The following is a 12,799-nucleotide window of genomic DNA, read 5'->3' on the forward strand; positions in this document are numbered from 1 at the left end:
TATATATATATAATAGATCTTAAGCATCTCCGACAACTTGACAAGTAAATACTTTTAAGAAGTTGTTGCTACATGTGTTTTGGAGAAATTGAGATATTTTGGATGCAGAATTGCATATAGCGCCGTTGGTTCGCTGCCGACGCGCCCTTCGCTATGCCGGCAGATGCTATCGGCGAATTGCATACGATCCACTATGCATCCGGACGAAAAACTTCTCTAAAATCGTGCTTTAACATCATCTGATCTGATTCAGCAAAACATAATCTCTGGCAAAAACAGCTCACGCTTACAACCACTGAATGTGAAAGAATTTGAAACTGAAATTCTAATAAATCATGGCGTCGCTGCCAAAAGGCTTGGGACAGACTCCGGATGTATGTGACGTGCTTTGAGTACACATGGGAAATGTTTTTTTTTTAGATGCTTAAAAATCGTAGAATACGAATTGAAGTTTCCACTAATTCCGATAATGGACGTAGAGGAAACCGCATGGGAGATCGAATGGGAAGTGCTGATACAGGTGGTGACTGGCGTTCAAGTAACCGACCTGAACCAATGGAAGAACGTCGGGGCGGCTTCAATCGAGACCGCGAAAGTGGCGGCGGTTTCAATAGAGACCGAGAAAGCAGCGGTGGTAGTTTTACACGAGAAGGCATGCGAGAAGCCGGATCAAAGTAAGCAAAAAATGCATAATTTGAGTGATCAATTTTTATGTTGAATTTCCTTCCCTAATGTGAAATTTCTTAATTATCCGATGTTATTTATTTAACAACTAATATAACTTGAATTTGCAGGGATCGAGACTATGGTGGTTTCAATAGAGACCGAGAAGGGGGATTTAATAGGGACCGAGACATGGGAAGGGAAAGAGATGGAGGTTTTAGTAGAAATAGGGAGCAATCGGATCGTCCTGGGGCGTGGAGAGACGGTGATAGATCTAGCAATACGAATGAAAGAGGTAAACTCAAAAGCTCTTAATTTCAAGCAGTTTTAATTGTATCTTATGCTTTTATTTCAGGTTTTTCTAGGGGCAATTTTAGAGACTCAGATAGAAGTAGCAGATTTGATCGGGATGAAAGAGACGATCGAAGGGGGGGTAGTGGATTTAGGCGACATGATGATAACGAAAGGAACGGCAGCTTCAGTAGAAGCAGTAATAGAGAGGAAGGCGATTCCGAAGTACCTCCCAGTTGTATGTTTCTTAATCTTGATGTGTTTGGAACCGATGAACTGATTGTATTTGTCTATTCTAGCTGAATCTCGTCAGCGACCAAAACTAAAACTGGCTCCTCGCACCAAGCCTCTGGATCAAGCTGCTGTTAAACCTGAACCGGCTGTGCCTTCCGCTTCGATATTTGGCAATGCAAAGCCAGTTGATACGGCGGAGCGTGAGCGACAAATCGAAGAAAAGCTTTTGCGGGAACAAGAGGAAAGGTTGAGGGAATCAAGTAGGGATAGGGAGAGGAGCAGCAGAGACAGAGATAGGGAGAGGAGCAGCCGAGACAGTAGTGGTGATAGGAAACAGGTATTTTTTCTTCTGGATACTCAATTCGCAATTACGGAACATTTTTGTTTTTATGATGACATATTAAAAATTATTTTCTGACACCTCTACAGAAAGTTATTTGTTGACTTAGCTAATCTGAGTTAAAACAAATGATTCTGTTATTTGCATTGAATTTGTTCGCGTTTAACCGCTCTACATTTTTGTTCTAGATTGTAAGGGGAGGGTCTATTACCAGAAAATATGAAACTGACAACCATAACCATACGGATAATGGCGATACACAATATAGTTCTACCCAGTCACAACAAACCCGTCCTTCGAGAGAGAGGATAGACAGTAAATGTAAGTGTTTTTGTGTATCTCACCGGTATACGAATTATTAACAAACAAACGCTTGCTATTAGTTATGGTTAATTATTTTGTCTGTGGCTAATTAATATATAATCTCATTTTAAGCTTCAAGCGACGAAAGCCAGCAATCAAAAAATTCTAGAAGTGATGGCAAGTCACCAGATGAAAAGAAGAGTACAGAGAAACAAGACGGATCAAAACGCGAAGAGAAAAAGTAAGTTTGAACTTGTTTATTTGAAATCATTGTTTATTACACAATTGAAATTCATTATAGAGATCGACTAGAAAAAGAAATGCCCAAAATCCAAGAACCGGAAGCTCCCAACTTTCAAGGCAGCAATAAATTCGCTTTATTGAATGATGATTCTGATTAATTCTCCAAACGCACGCTGTGTGAGGGAAAGCGTATACGAGCTATTAAGCTTGTAGCTATGTTACTCTGTGTTATTTATATTTACTTAAATATAAGTAATACAAATGCAACTTTTTACATATTTATTACTTTAAATGTAGAGTATATTATTTGTTTAATACAGGATACTTTGTACGTGTATAGATTTTGTTGAAATTTTAAGATTTGTAATTCTGTCGAAAATACATTACATTTATTTCAGTAATTTTTTATGTACTATTTATCCTATTTGTCGGCGTACATCAGCAATCGTGTCGGCGGGGCCTGAGTCCATATCTTCGTAAAATCGTTGGTCACTGATTCTTAGGGAAGCCCTTTTGTAACAATAGTAGTAAATTGTGGCGGCTGCAAAACGTTGTGATAGTCAAAATATTCGGAAATGTGTGAATGTGGAACCGTGCATTAGAAGTTTTTCAACTTACAGTTGTTTAAGACGCTTCAAATTTTGTTTCCGCCGAAAATTTGTACAGTTAACCCCCCAGCAGTATAAGGTGTATGAAAAGTATAACCTAACTTTCTTATTTTAAATGTTTAAAGAAGTATCTTACTTTCATTATCCTAATGTTTTGGTCTTAAAAATTGCTAGTTTCGGCAACCCTATTTTTGTTAACTTACTTAATTTTTGATATATGTATATTTACTGATATATTGTTTAATACAAAATGTGATTACAGATGTTTAGGGCACAAGCTATATATAAGGAACGGTTTTAAATTGAAATCCCAAATTTGGTTGGTACTCCCTACCAAATTTAGGTTTTGAATTTAGAACCGTTCCTTACATATAGCTTGTGTAGGGCAAAACATCTGTAATGGCATTTTGTATTAAACAATATATCAATAAATATACACTAAACTAGGGTTACCCAAACTCGCAATTGGAACGCCAATACAACTGTGCAAAAGAAATTAGGGGTTTGCATTTAAAATGAGCAAGTAAGGTAATAGTTTTCCTATACCCTGTAGCTAGAGGGGCGGATTCGGCCGACCCGTTATGACCGGAAACAAAATTTGAAATTTTGAAAACAACAAAGTTAGAAAACTTCTAATGTACGTTCTACTTAAATCACCCTGTATGTATATCAGAAATAAATGTATCCATGGGAAAGTTTATATCAATGAGTTAATTAAAACACGGAATTTCTTACTGAGCCTTTGTAAAACTAACAGGACGACATAGCCTGTGGTCCAACTATAGCGCGAGGTGCTCCACTTTGTTGCTATAGACCAGACGTGTAAAACAGTTGTCAGAATAAAATAGAACATACATATTACTAAACTTGTACGAAATCTTTCATACAATAAATATACAAGCCCATTCTAAAATAAATAACATTCGAATTAGAAAAAGTCATAAATTGACACTTGTACATACCTTGAACAGATATGTAGAAAAAAAAGTAAGCAAGAGTGTGGATAGGGCTACTAAGATACAAGCATCTTGAACGCTGAAACGAAGAAACAATATTAAGTTCCTTCAATGCACAAATTTGACACACAAAAATTTGATGCACAAACAACAGTGGCGTTTTGTATTCCTGAATGTATAATTAATTCGCCAACATAATAATTTTGCACATTCTGAAACTTTGCATCGAATCGAATTTTTATTGTAGTACAACTGACAAAGTCTGTACAAAAGCCTCCCATTCCCAAAATAGGCATGATGCCAGATTTTGAAATTCCGTTCTGTAATGTGGATAGACGTCTGCTATTTCCAAAACACTTTATTTTCGCAACAAAATTTAAATGTTGGGTCAAATTTTCGCATTTTTATCTTTTGATTTTGAACTAAGCTGAAACGGTTTTAGGTGTCATGGCATCCGGTTGTGACGTCAAGACTACGCAAATTTTATATAACATATTTTTTTCCAACCATTTATGCTTTGATTCTTGTATACTGTCACCATGCCTTATTCTGGGGTGGAAATATGATTCAATTTAGTTAATCAAATCTTAGTGGAAGATTTCCAAATACACTGAACTTGACTTTAAACTTGAGGGTCAAAAAATTTAGGCAAAGATGTGGTTATTATTTGATATTATGGAAACAATTGTTAAATAATATAAGGCATACAGAATTAATTCCCCGAATAATTAAATGGATGGTTTCATGGATAACTTCGATCACCTAAATTAAAAATGTAAAAATGTAATAATCATCAGGTTTATGTCATGTCAAAAATGACAGTTAATTTGTAAAAATATCTTATGCCAGTTTATTTGAAAAGCAATTCGCTACAACTTTTTTATTTAAAGTTTTCCTGCCATAATAATATTGATATAAAAGTAAATCTGCCATAAATGAGTTTTTGTGAAATATCTCTTGACAGCTCAAATTTTGAAAAAATACAATTGTTTTTGTGTAGAGCATTGAAAACTGCAATAATTTGTCCATTTAACCTTTATATCTGCTGTTTTGAAGATCCTTGTACTAATCATCGAAAAAAACTCACCCCGTATATATTTTTTTTACTATTAACCTACTAACTCTCTCTGATCTAACTGATTTGATTAGATTTTCAATAGTGAATAAATTTGCAGATTTAATTTTGCCCAACTGAATGCACCCTTCATTATTTTTTGTAGAAATAAGCTTTTATGGTCCGTTTAATTGAAAATACTTACATTAGTAGAGTGACCATCGAAGCATTGGTTTGTGTGGCAACAAGACCCACAATATTCATAATCCAGTCTATTGTCAGCAAGAATGTTTGTAATGTTAGTATGGCAGTATATCGATTAGTTGTTATCTTCATTTTTAATAATAATGTTAGAACTTAGAACTTCAATTCTTTCTTAAAATTTGCATAATTACACTTCGACTTGAAACATTTATTTGTCAGATGTTAACATTGATTTTTTGAAATTGTCGCCCATCAGTTCACAAATATTACGGTGGTGTCAGATTTTCTGCAGGAGTAGAACACACCACAGCTGGAGGGCTCTATATTATTGTCTAGAGCATACGATATATGGCAGTTTTTCAGCGATTTTAATTTTAATTAATTTTTTCAAATGCATTTTAACATGTTCCATTTATTTATATGAAAATAAAATCACTTACTGCGACGTACATGTTCACATTGTTTTGCCGTCATTAACACCATAGATGAAGACAATTAACACGTTCAGTGCAGCTGGGTTTGCTTGAATGATTACTGTTATTATACAAGGTGATTCAAAATTAACGTCATTTTGTCCGAAAGTGTTGTCTCTGGAGAGTGAGTATTTACGGAGTACTGGCAAACTAGTGTTTGTACTTCAAAGTGTGGCACAATATAAAAAAATACTTTCCTATTCTCCAAATAAGCCCCACCAACAGCTTTGGGGAAATGGCAACAATGTTAAATCACCCTCTATGAGTTGTTTTCGAAACTCCCTGAAAATAAACATGAACGGTTATTAGTGTGCTGTCCATAAGCCACAGACTACATGCCATAATCCTTCACGCACTTGTCTTTATCTATGTAAGCCTTGTTCTATGGCTCAGACTACATACTATTTCTTGTTGTTCTTTATGTTCTATGGTGCTGTCATATAAGCCTTGTTCTATGCATATAGGTAAAAGAAATCAATTCACACAGACTACATACTATTTCATTTTAATCAATTTAAATTGGCCTATAATTGCTTATTGAGTGTGGGATTTGGTGAGGTCAATAAACACTGCTTTGCAACCAGTTGCACTCTGAGTTTATAGAAATATTACTTTTTATAGTTGTATATTCGAGTTATGCCACGAAACATCTAATTACATGTAAACATGTAATCAATTCATCATTTCAATTTCTAAGGCCTGGGGGCCGAGAGAAGTGATATGGGAATATTAATCAAATACATTATTCATATACAAGGTGTTGTTTACAAACTTATTTTTAAACACTGAATCAATAGGTATTAACGGTATTAACATACATGATGCTCATAAGTACAGAGTTTCTTCCATTCTCCTTTACTGCTCCGATCTGATTTTTGCAATGGGATCAAAGGGACTTATAATTTTTTTTTGTTCTCAAATGAAGTTACCGCGGACTATAGTCATTAAGCTCACTTAATTTATGATATTAGTGAGCGTTTTTCGGCTTTCTAATTTTTCTGTGTGGCAATAGTTACTTTCAACTCGAGGGCATAAAAAAAAAAGAAATCTGGACCGAACGACGCAAATGTGAAAATAACGATTTGAACACCATTAGGTAGGTACCTACCTAACATATTTTTTTGTGTCGAGTCTATAGACACAAATTGCGACATTGCTTTTAAGGAGTTTTACGGGCTCACTTGGAGAGTCCCTACGAGAAAAATATTGAAATTTTTTTTTTCATAATTTAGATATTAACAGTTGAAAATCGAATTTCCACTTTGTTACTAAGTATTATTTTGAAATGGTCCCATGTTTCACTGAAATTTGAAAAGAAAAAGTACGGTTCTTACTTCAAATTATGAAAATGTTTAATGTTAAAAAAAGTACTCTTCTAGATTTTTTTGGTAAAAAGTCAAAAGGGCAACGATGTTTTTTGTCTAAAGGGCGTTTTATAATCGGATATTTAATCTAAAGGGTCGTTGCACATTTTTTTTTTGGTTGACGCATCTCCCAAGCTTAGCGTAAGGGTCGCTTAGAAGAATACCTAAAGCAAATTTCTAAAAAAAAAATTTTTATATCAAAAAAAGGATTGTAAAATGACGTCACGCGAGAACATTGTTTTACTGGCTGTGACGTAGAGTGGCACAAATCCTACGCTAGTTCAGAGATGCCAGGTCTACCGATTTGTCAAGGAACCTACCGATCTACCGATACCATGCAGATTTCTACCGAAAAGTAACAAATAAAATTTTAAAAATTATCCGTGGATTACTTAAAACAATATAACATATTTCCATTCATGATCAAAGTACGTTGGTAATAGCAGACATTTTATTTTAGCACACCTCGTATTTTAGAGTTCTTTTTCAAACATAAAATGAATCAAGCCCACTATATAGATCATAAATATGATAAAATTATGTTTTATGGATCCTGCGATAGTGAAATCAGGTTCCCTACTATCTATTTCTGATGTTGCAATGATATTTCCAAATTTAATAACTGATAGTGAATTACAAGGCTGGACACAGAATGACGTCTGTTGTCTGTTTAACCAATTTTATTTGTAACCTGCTTATTCTACCTCACTCATCAGCCAATGTTGAACGGACATTTTCACAGGTTAATCTAATGAAAACTAAGTTGAGAAATAAGCTAAAAACGACCACAATTTCATCTTTACTTCTTTACTGACTCATGCTTATTGTAGTATTCCTGTAAGTTTAAAAATTCAAGTTTTGAAAAACACCTATTTTCTACCGAAAAGTGTCGAGCTTATCTACCGAAACTCGATTTTCGGACCTGGCAACCCTGCGCTAGTTATTGCATTATATTGCATTGGAGATTGGAGCAAGCTAAGCGTGCATGAAAAGGTACACGTTTTTTTAACTTTATTAGGTTACATCCAGACTATTAAAGTCTTTAACATCTCGCTAATTAATGGAAAGGATTTTGCAAAAATTCTACTCGTACTTGCGGAAAATTCAAAATCATCACCTAGTTCAGCAAAAGTTTTCTCAAGGCGAATTTTTTTGAAGAACTAGATAAATATTTACAAAGTCCAATGTTGTAGTATCTCTGAGTAGCTGAATTATAAAAAAAAGCTTTATTTACCAGGTATTTACCCAGGTATAAGCTTGCATCTAAAGCGTCTAAAGCGTCATTTATAATGTTAAGTCTAATACGTTTCAAAACTACGGCTCGTACAGGAGCATCACTTCGTTTTATGTCTCTTTGGCACGGAAATTTATGTGGAACAACATCTTTTTTCATTATTTTCTGAACTCCTATCATTTTCCACTCCATAAAGTTTTCCATGTCTTTTTCAAGCTGTGAAATAAAATGCACATAATCAAACAAAGGCGAAACCTAAATCTAACGAACACACAGGATTAAGAACCCTATAAATATTAGGTATTGATTTATGCGAACTTACATCGAAATGATCCTCACAGGCATAAATGTTACTTTTTGCAGAAAGATCGTTGCAGTTTTACCGCGCTGCTTTCAACCACAATTTCCGTTTCTTTTCGTTCAATGGCACTTTTACAAATTTGTATATACTTTTCTGACTGTGTTTCAATTCCAAATCAAAATGTATTCCTGGGTTTCAGTCATTTATTGTCTCTATTTATCAATTAAAATACGTTTCGGTGTATTTTTCCACCATCATTAGTTTTTATGATAAAATATATGCCAAGGCTTAAAGCAGCAACAACGCGGCACATAAAAACTGATGATGGTGGAAAAATACACCGAAACGTATTTTAATTGATAGAGACAATAAATGACTGAAACCCAGGAATAAATTTTGATTTGGAACTTTTACAAATGTTTTGCCTGGTGTAGACGTAGTGGTACTTGTACACTGTGGCACCATACAGTACTTATAAACCATATTAATTTAAATAATTGAGAAACAAGCAAACCAACACACAAAATTCACATTAGGGCATGGAAACACGTATAAGCGCTGAATGTGGCGGAGCAGAATCATGCTTCGTTACGTCACATTACAATCAGCCAGAACCCGTCGTTTCGGCGCGCTTTGTGTAAGTTGAAACTTTGACTGCTGTTAGATTTGTTACTAGACAGAATGTGAAAAAAAATTGTATGGCCCTTATTTGTCCGACAATAATCAATTTTATGAAAAAAAAAAATGTGCAACGACCCCATTGCTCGTAACTTTCGTGCGGCTACGTAAAACGTAAACGTACGTAAAACGTAAACAAATGCCTCTGTTTAATCTCAGGGAGGCAGATTACGTTGAAAAACATTGTTGTCGACATTCTGATCTAGTTTTTTGAAAATATTTTAGTTATTGATAAGAATTACTATTCGTGTACATGAAAGCACCCTCAGAGGAATGACGACAATTTTGAATCACCCTGTATAAGTTGTGTCAAGTGTCCACGAAAGACAAATTGGAAGGACCGAGATCATACCTGTCTTTATCTATGACTGAGATTACTGACAGAGACAAGGGATAACAAGAATTCTTAATAGTTATTAGTTTCTGATTACTGAGAATAACATATCATCAGTCTTTATCTATGGAGAATAAGCAGTTTTAAGCTAACAGCTAATCAAGATGTTCATTATAGTCTGCTAGTAGTTGTGCACACCATATCTTATGGTATAACGGATTGCCTACTACAAATACATAAATTGAGTAAAAATGTTCCGTACCTGAACAGACAACTATGACTATTGTATACTTGTTTCTGCTCCTTAGACACAACAGAGACAAGTCCAAAGTCAGTTTGAACCCGGCAAATTTCTTTCCTAGATAAACGCAATATTTCATTACCGGTCTCCTACAAGCAAAATTTATAATGGTTTCGCGTATCTGTACTTTACATAAGTTGCGATATCGCTATCGTTTCTCCATCTAACGTTCCGGTTAACGCCGGGTATGTAAACAGTGAAATATAATTTGGGGGGTCAACTGTTAACACTATGTATTAACATTTCATTATGCTCTTCGATAGTGTTAGTGTAACAGTGCAATATAGAAACCCTATGAATCAATTAGCCTGTTAAATATATTATTTTATATACTCCAAGGCTGTTTCCTAGAAGTCGATGACAAAATGTGTCTAGTAAAGGTTATGTTTTGCGTATTTACCATGATGGAAATCGGGGCCAGTGTGGGTTTAAATAACTACTGCATAGATTTTAGCCCGAAAAAATTGATGCCAAGGTATGGAATTTATTTAGTAAATGTTCGCTTTTGATAGGTTAATGTTCCTATAATTGGTAAATATGAAATAATAGGCCGTTGAATTGATAAACCTATTATGCGGCTTTATAATCCAATGTGTACCCATATAGAAAGTAAAATACTTTTACTTACTCTATGTGTGTACCGATAGACTGACCATCAGCTCCTCTTGTATATGGTGATGTAAAGCAGTACTCTAACATATACAGTGTGTCTACTTAAGTCCGCACCATATGGCAAACTTTTGGCGATGGTGTCGTTTGAGGTCCTCGAAATTTGTAGTTTTGTCTATTCTTACCTTAAAGATCACTTCAAATGAAGCACTCTTTTGAAGGTTGAAAGACTCTCTTGGTTTTGGAAACTCAAAAGCACTGTTTCACTGTTGCAACAATTTCAAAAGTTTGTGAGTGTTTTTGGCTTAATTTAGGGACCCTTCAGGAACATTTTCACTGAGAGTACTTTGTAATTTGAACTGATCTTTTTATGCGATTTAGTAGAACAAAGAAATAATATTTTACCAGGTTTAAGTTTATAAATAATTATTCGTTGTTTATCCATAATTTTCACATATAAGATGTAAATATTTTTATAATAGTGAAACGAGTTATTCAGCAAATGGTTCGAATAAATAAAAACAATATATTTTCATATTTTTATAATAACCATACTATTTTTTTTTAAAACAATGTTATTAGATAAAGATTGATACTTATTAAAAACAATTAGAAAATATGTAACTGTGTATTATTCTATATTGTAAATTATAATTAAAGCCGAAAGACAACAGTAAATAAAGTTTCTACATACATACTTAATAAAATCAATTTTAGTTTTAAAGACAATTAAGCAAAGGACCGAGTATTTTCTGTTCCGGGCAATTTTAATACAAATTTAATTATTCTATTATTTTTTTTCTTTAATGAAATATGATTTCAGAAAACAGAGGACGTCTATCGATTTGCTATTTAGCCGTGTCAGTTTATTCACAAACGTCCCCGAAATAGAAAATACCCTCTCACTTGCATTCGAACTAGGCTTAATCGATTTTAAAGCCTGATATAATAATTCTAATTTTTTTATCATTTTATTTGTACCTTCCAGGGTCAAAAACTCTTTTCTTAGAGTTTGAGTAGAGGTAGTCACTTCTTCCGGTTCCTTTAAATATTTATTAATTGTCACTTACATAGCATTTTTCAATAAAACATTGTCTGGCTCTTGAATATCGCTTTCATCACGTTTTTGAATATCACATTCTTCTCCTGTAGAGTACCTAATCTTTATATAATCTTGATAATATGTATTTGTCCGGATAACTTAATAATGTCACTTTTCGTTGCTAATGGAAGGAATTTATTAGAAGATTTCGTTAAAACAGTTTCAGAATTTTGTAAATAAAGAATAAGTGTAACTAATACTGTATCTCTTCTTTCTTTAATCCGTGCCTTTATAGCGTGTTATAATTTCTGACGAATTTCGGATTCAAATTTTGTACTTCACCCAGAACAAGTTCAAATATACCTTCACTTGTTAATAAATTTGAGTCTTGTCTACCTAAAGCTCCGGGTGCTAATTTTATCGGAACTTTAAAACTGTAAGTTTAAGTTTTTAGTTTCTCAGAAACGAGTTTTAACATTGTTTTAGCATCGCAAGTATAAATAAGATTCATAAATCTAGAATTATTTTGTGGTAAGCAATAATTTCGTTGTTGCAATGGCTCTCGTATGAACGAGCTATTTGTTATGCAATTAATAGATAGTCCATCCAATGCAGCAAGCTTTGATACAATTTCTTCTAAACTAGTCCTTTTCACAAAGTTAAGAATACTGTGTACTTGTTTGTGAACTCGGGCCGGCATCAGATGATTTTTTCTCGGTTATTTTATTGTGGACTGTTCAAATAATTATGTAGACTGCTTGTGCTTGATCCTTTGCAAATAAGCATTTTATTGCAATAAATACAACGGGCTTTTTCTTTTTCTACTTTTTTGAAATAATTTTACACGTCTGACAGTTAGGACTACAAAAATAGAAAAAATATAAATACAAATTTATGTTTTTATAATATTAAAATATGTTACCTACTTACATTTTGTATAATATAATCTATATCAAATATCGATTTGCACTGAACACTGAATTTATGAACTGTACATAAAGAAACCAGAAGACAGAAAACTGATATAAAATCTAAATTAATTCATCCAATAGACAAAACACTTCTTGAAATCATATCGGACTGACATGATTCCAAGAACCAAACCGCTTGCAACAGTGTTTTCATCAATCTGGTACATTTGCACAGAACACCTCTGAATCTTTACATTTGGCTACATTTGTCATTTTCAATTTTTTTAAAGCGTTATTCATACGTTGAAAACCGACATTTTCTACTAAAAAACCGGTTTTCGAATTTCATAATTTTTCCCAAAAACCCACAAATCCTACCTGTTATACCTATTAAGTAATATACATATCAATCTATTAGAAATATAGGGAAAAGGGCATTGAAATAAAATACCTATGTATTTACCTCAACACAAGCAGAACGTATTTTATTATGTTGGCGATACAACGAGTTCTTTAATGCTCTCTTATTAGACTAAAATTCATCGATATAATTCGGTTGACAACTGGACCATACTGAATCCCCTTTGCCTCACAAGACCGACAAAACACTCCCGTTTTCGTTCCCCAACAGATACTTTACTAGAACACCTACAAAC

At 33.8% G+C, this 12,799-nt stretch overlaps 3 protein-coding genes across 9 annotated transcripts in view; 2 read left to right on the forward strand and 1 right to left on the reverse strand.

Moving 5' to 3' along the window:
* Window positions 1–2,475, forward strand: part of LOC109533440 (eukaryotic translation initiation factor 4B) — a 9,103-nt gene extending 6,628 nt beyond the window's left edge. The window contains exons 5-11 of the mRNA XM_048660940.1: window positions 421–674; window positions 795–958; window positions 1,019–1,192; window positions 1,254–1,525; window positions 1,717–1,849; window positions 1,964–2,072; window positions 2,133–2,475. Of these exons, the coding sequence (XP_048516897.1) occupies window positions 421–674; window positions 795–958; window positions 1,019–1,192; window positions 1,254–1,525; window positions 1,717–1,849; window positions 1,964–2,072; window positions 2,133–2,232 (1,206 nt within the window). The 3' untranslated portion in view covers window positions 2,233–2,475. The remainder of the gene's footprint in view (window positions 1–420; window positions 675–794; window positions 959–1,018; window positions 1,193–1,253; window positions 1,526–1,716; window positions 1,850–1,963; window positions 2,073–2,132) is intronic.
* On the reverse strand, window positions 2,340–10,549 carry LOC109533437 (transmembrane protein 138). Of its 3 annotated transcripts, XM_048660972.1 has the most exons (6): window positions 10,210–10,266; window positions 5,337–5,651; window positions 4,898–5,228; window positions 3,645–3,717; window positions 3,418–3,589; window positions 2,340–2,615 (listed from the first exon to the last, which is right to left on the reverse strand). In XM_048660972.1, exons 3-6 carry the CDS (start codon window positions 5,026–5,028, stop codon window positions 2,491–2,493), a joined length of 501 nt encoding a protein of 166 aa, XP_048516929.1. In that variant the 5' UTR covers window positions 5,029–5,228; window positions 5,337–5,651; window positions 10,210–10,266; the 3' UTR covers window positions 2,340–2,490. The 3 variants fall into 3 exon arrangements, with proteins under 3 accessions (XP_048516929.1, XP_048516932.1, XP_048516931.1); XM_048660975.1 differs by lacking the exons at window positions 4,898–5,228; window positions 5,337–5,651 and having other exon boundaries at window positions 10,210–10,549; XM_048660974.1 differs by lacking the exons at window positions 5,337–5,651; window positions 10,210–10,266 and having other exon boundaries at window positions 4,898–5,292.
* Window positions 9,170–12,799, forward strand: part of LOC109533439 (cation-independent mannose-6-phosphate receptor) — a 25,043-nt gene continuing 21,413 nt past the window's right edge. For 2 of the 5 annotated variants that reach the window (XM_048660926.1, XM_048660924.1), the window contains exon 1: window positions 9,355–10,056. In XM_048660926.1, the coding sequence (XP_048516883.1) occupies window positions 9,947–10,056 (110 nt within the window). In that variant the 5' untranslated portion in view covers window positions 9,355–9,946. Of the gene's footprint in view, window positions 10,057–12,799 lie in introns of all 5 variants that reach the window. The other 3 variants (XM_048660928.1, XM_048660929.1, XM_048660925.1) reach the window with 3 other exon arrangements.

The sequence above is a fragment of the Dendroctonus ponderosae genome, unplaced genomic scaffold (assembly GCF_020466585.1).
Source record: "Dendroctonus ponderosae isolate FM_Combo_2020 unplaced genomic scaffold, Dpon_F_20191213v2 Dpon_F_20191213_1, whole genome shotgun sequence".
NCBI classification, from domain to species: Eukaryota; Metazoa; Arthropoda; class Insecta; order Coleoptera; family Curculionidae; genus Dendroctonus; species Dendroctonus ponderosae.

Excerpts from the sequence above, each read along its gene's own strand:
- LOC109533437 (XM_048660972.1), bottom strand. The coding sequence starts at position 5,028 with ATGAAGATAACAACTAATCGATATACTGCCATACTAACATTACAAACA. Across the intron at positions 3,718-4,897 it reads TCGATGGTCACTCTACTAAT|CGTTCAAGATGCTTGTATCT; the intron begins GTAAGTATTTTC and ends TCTTCGTTTCAG. Across the intron at positions 3,590-3,644 it reads TTTCTACATATCTGTTCAAG|AATGGGCTTGTATATTTATT; the intron begins GTATGTACAAGT and ends TATTTATTTTAG.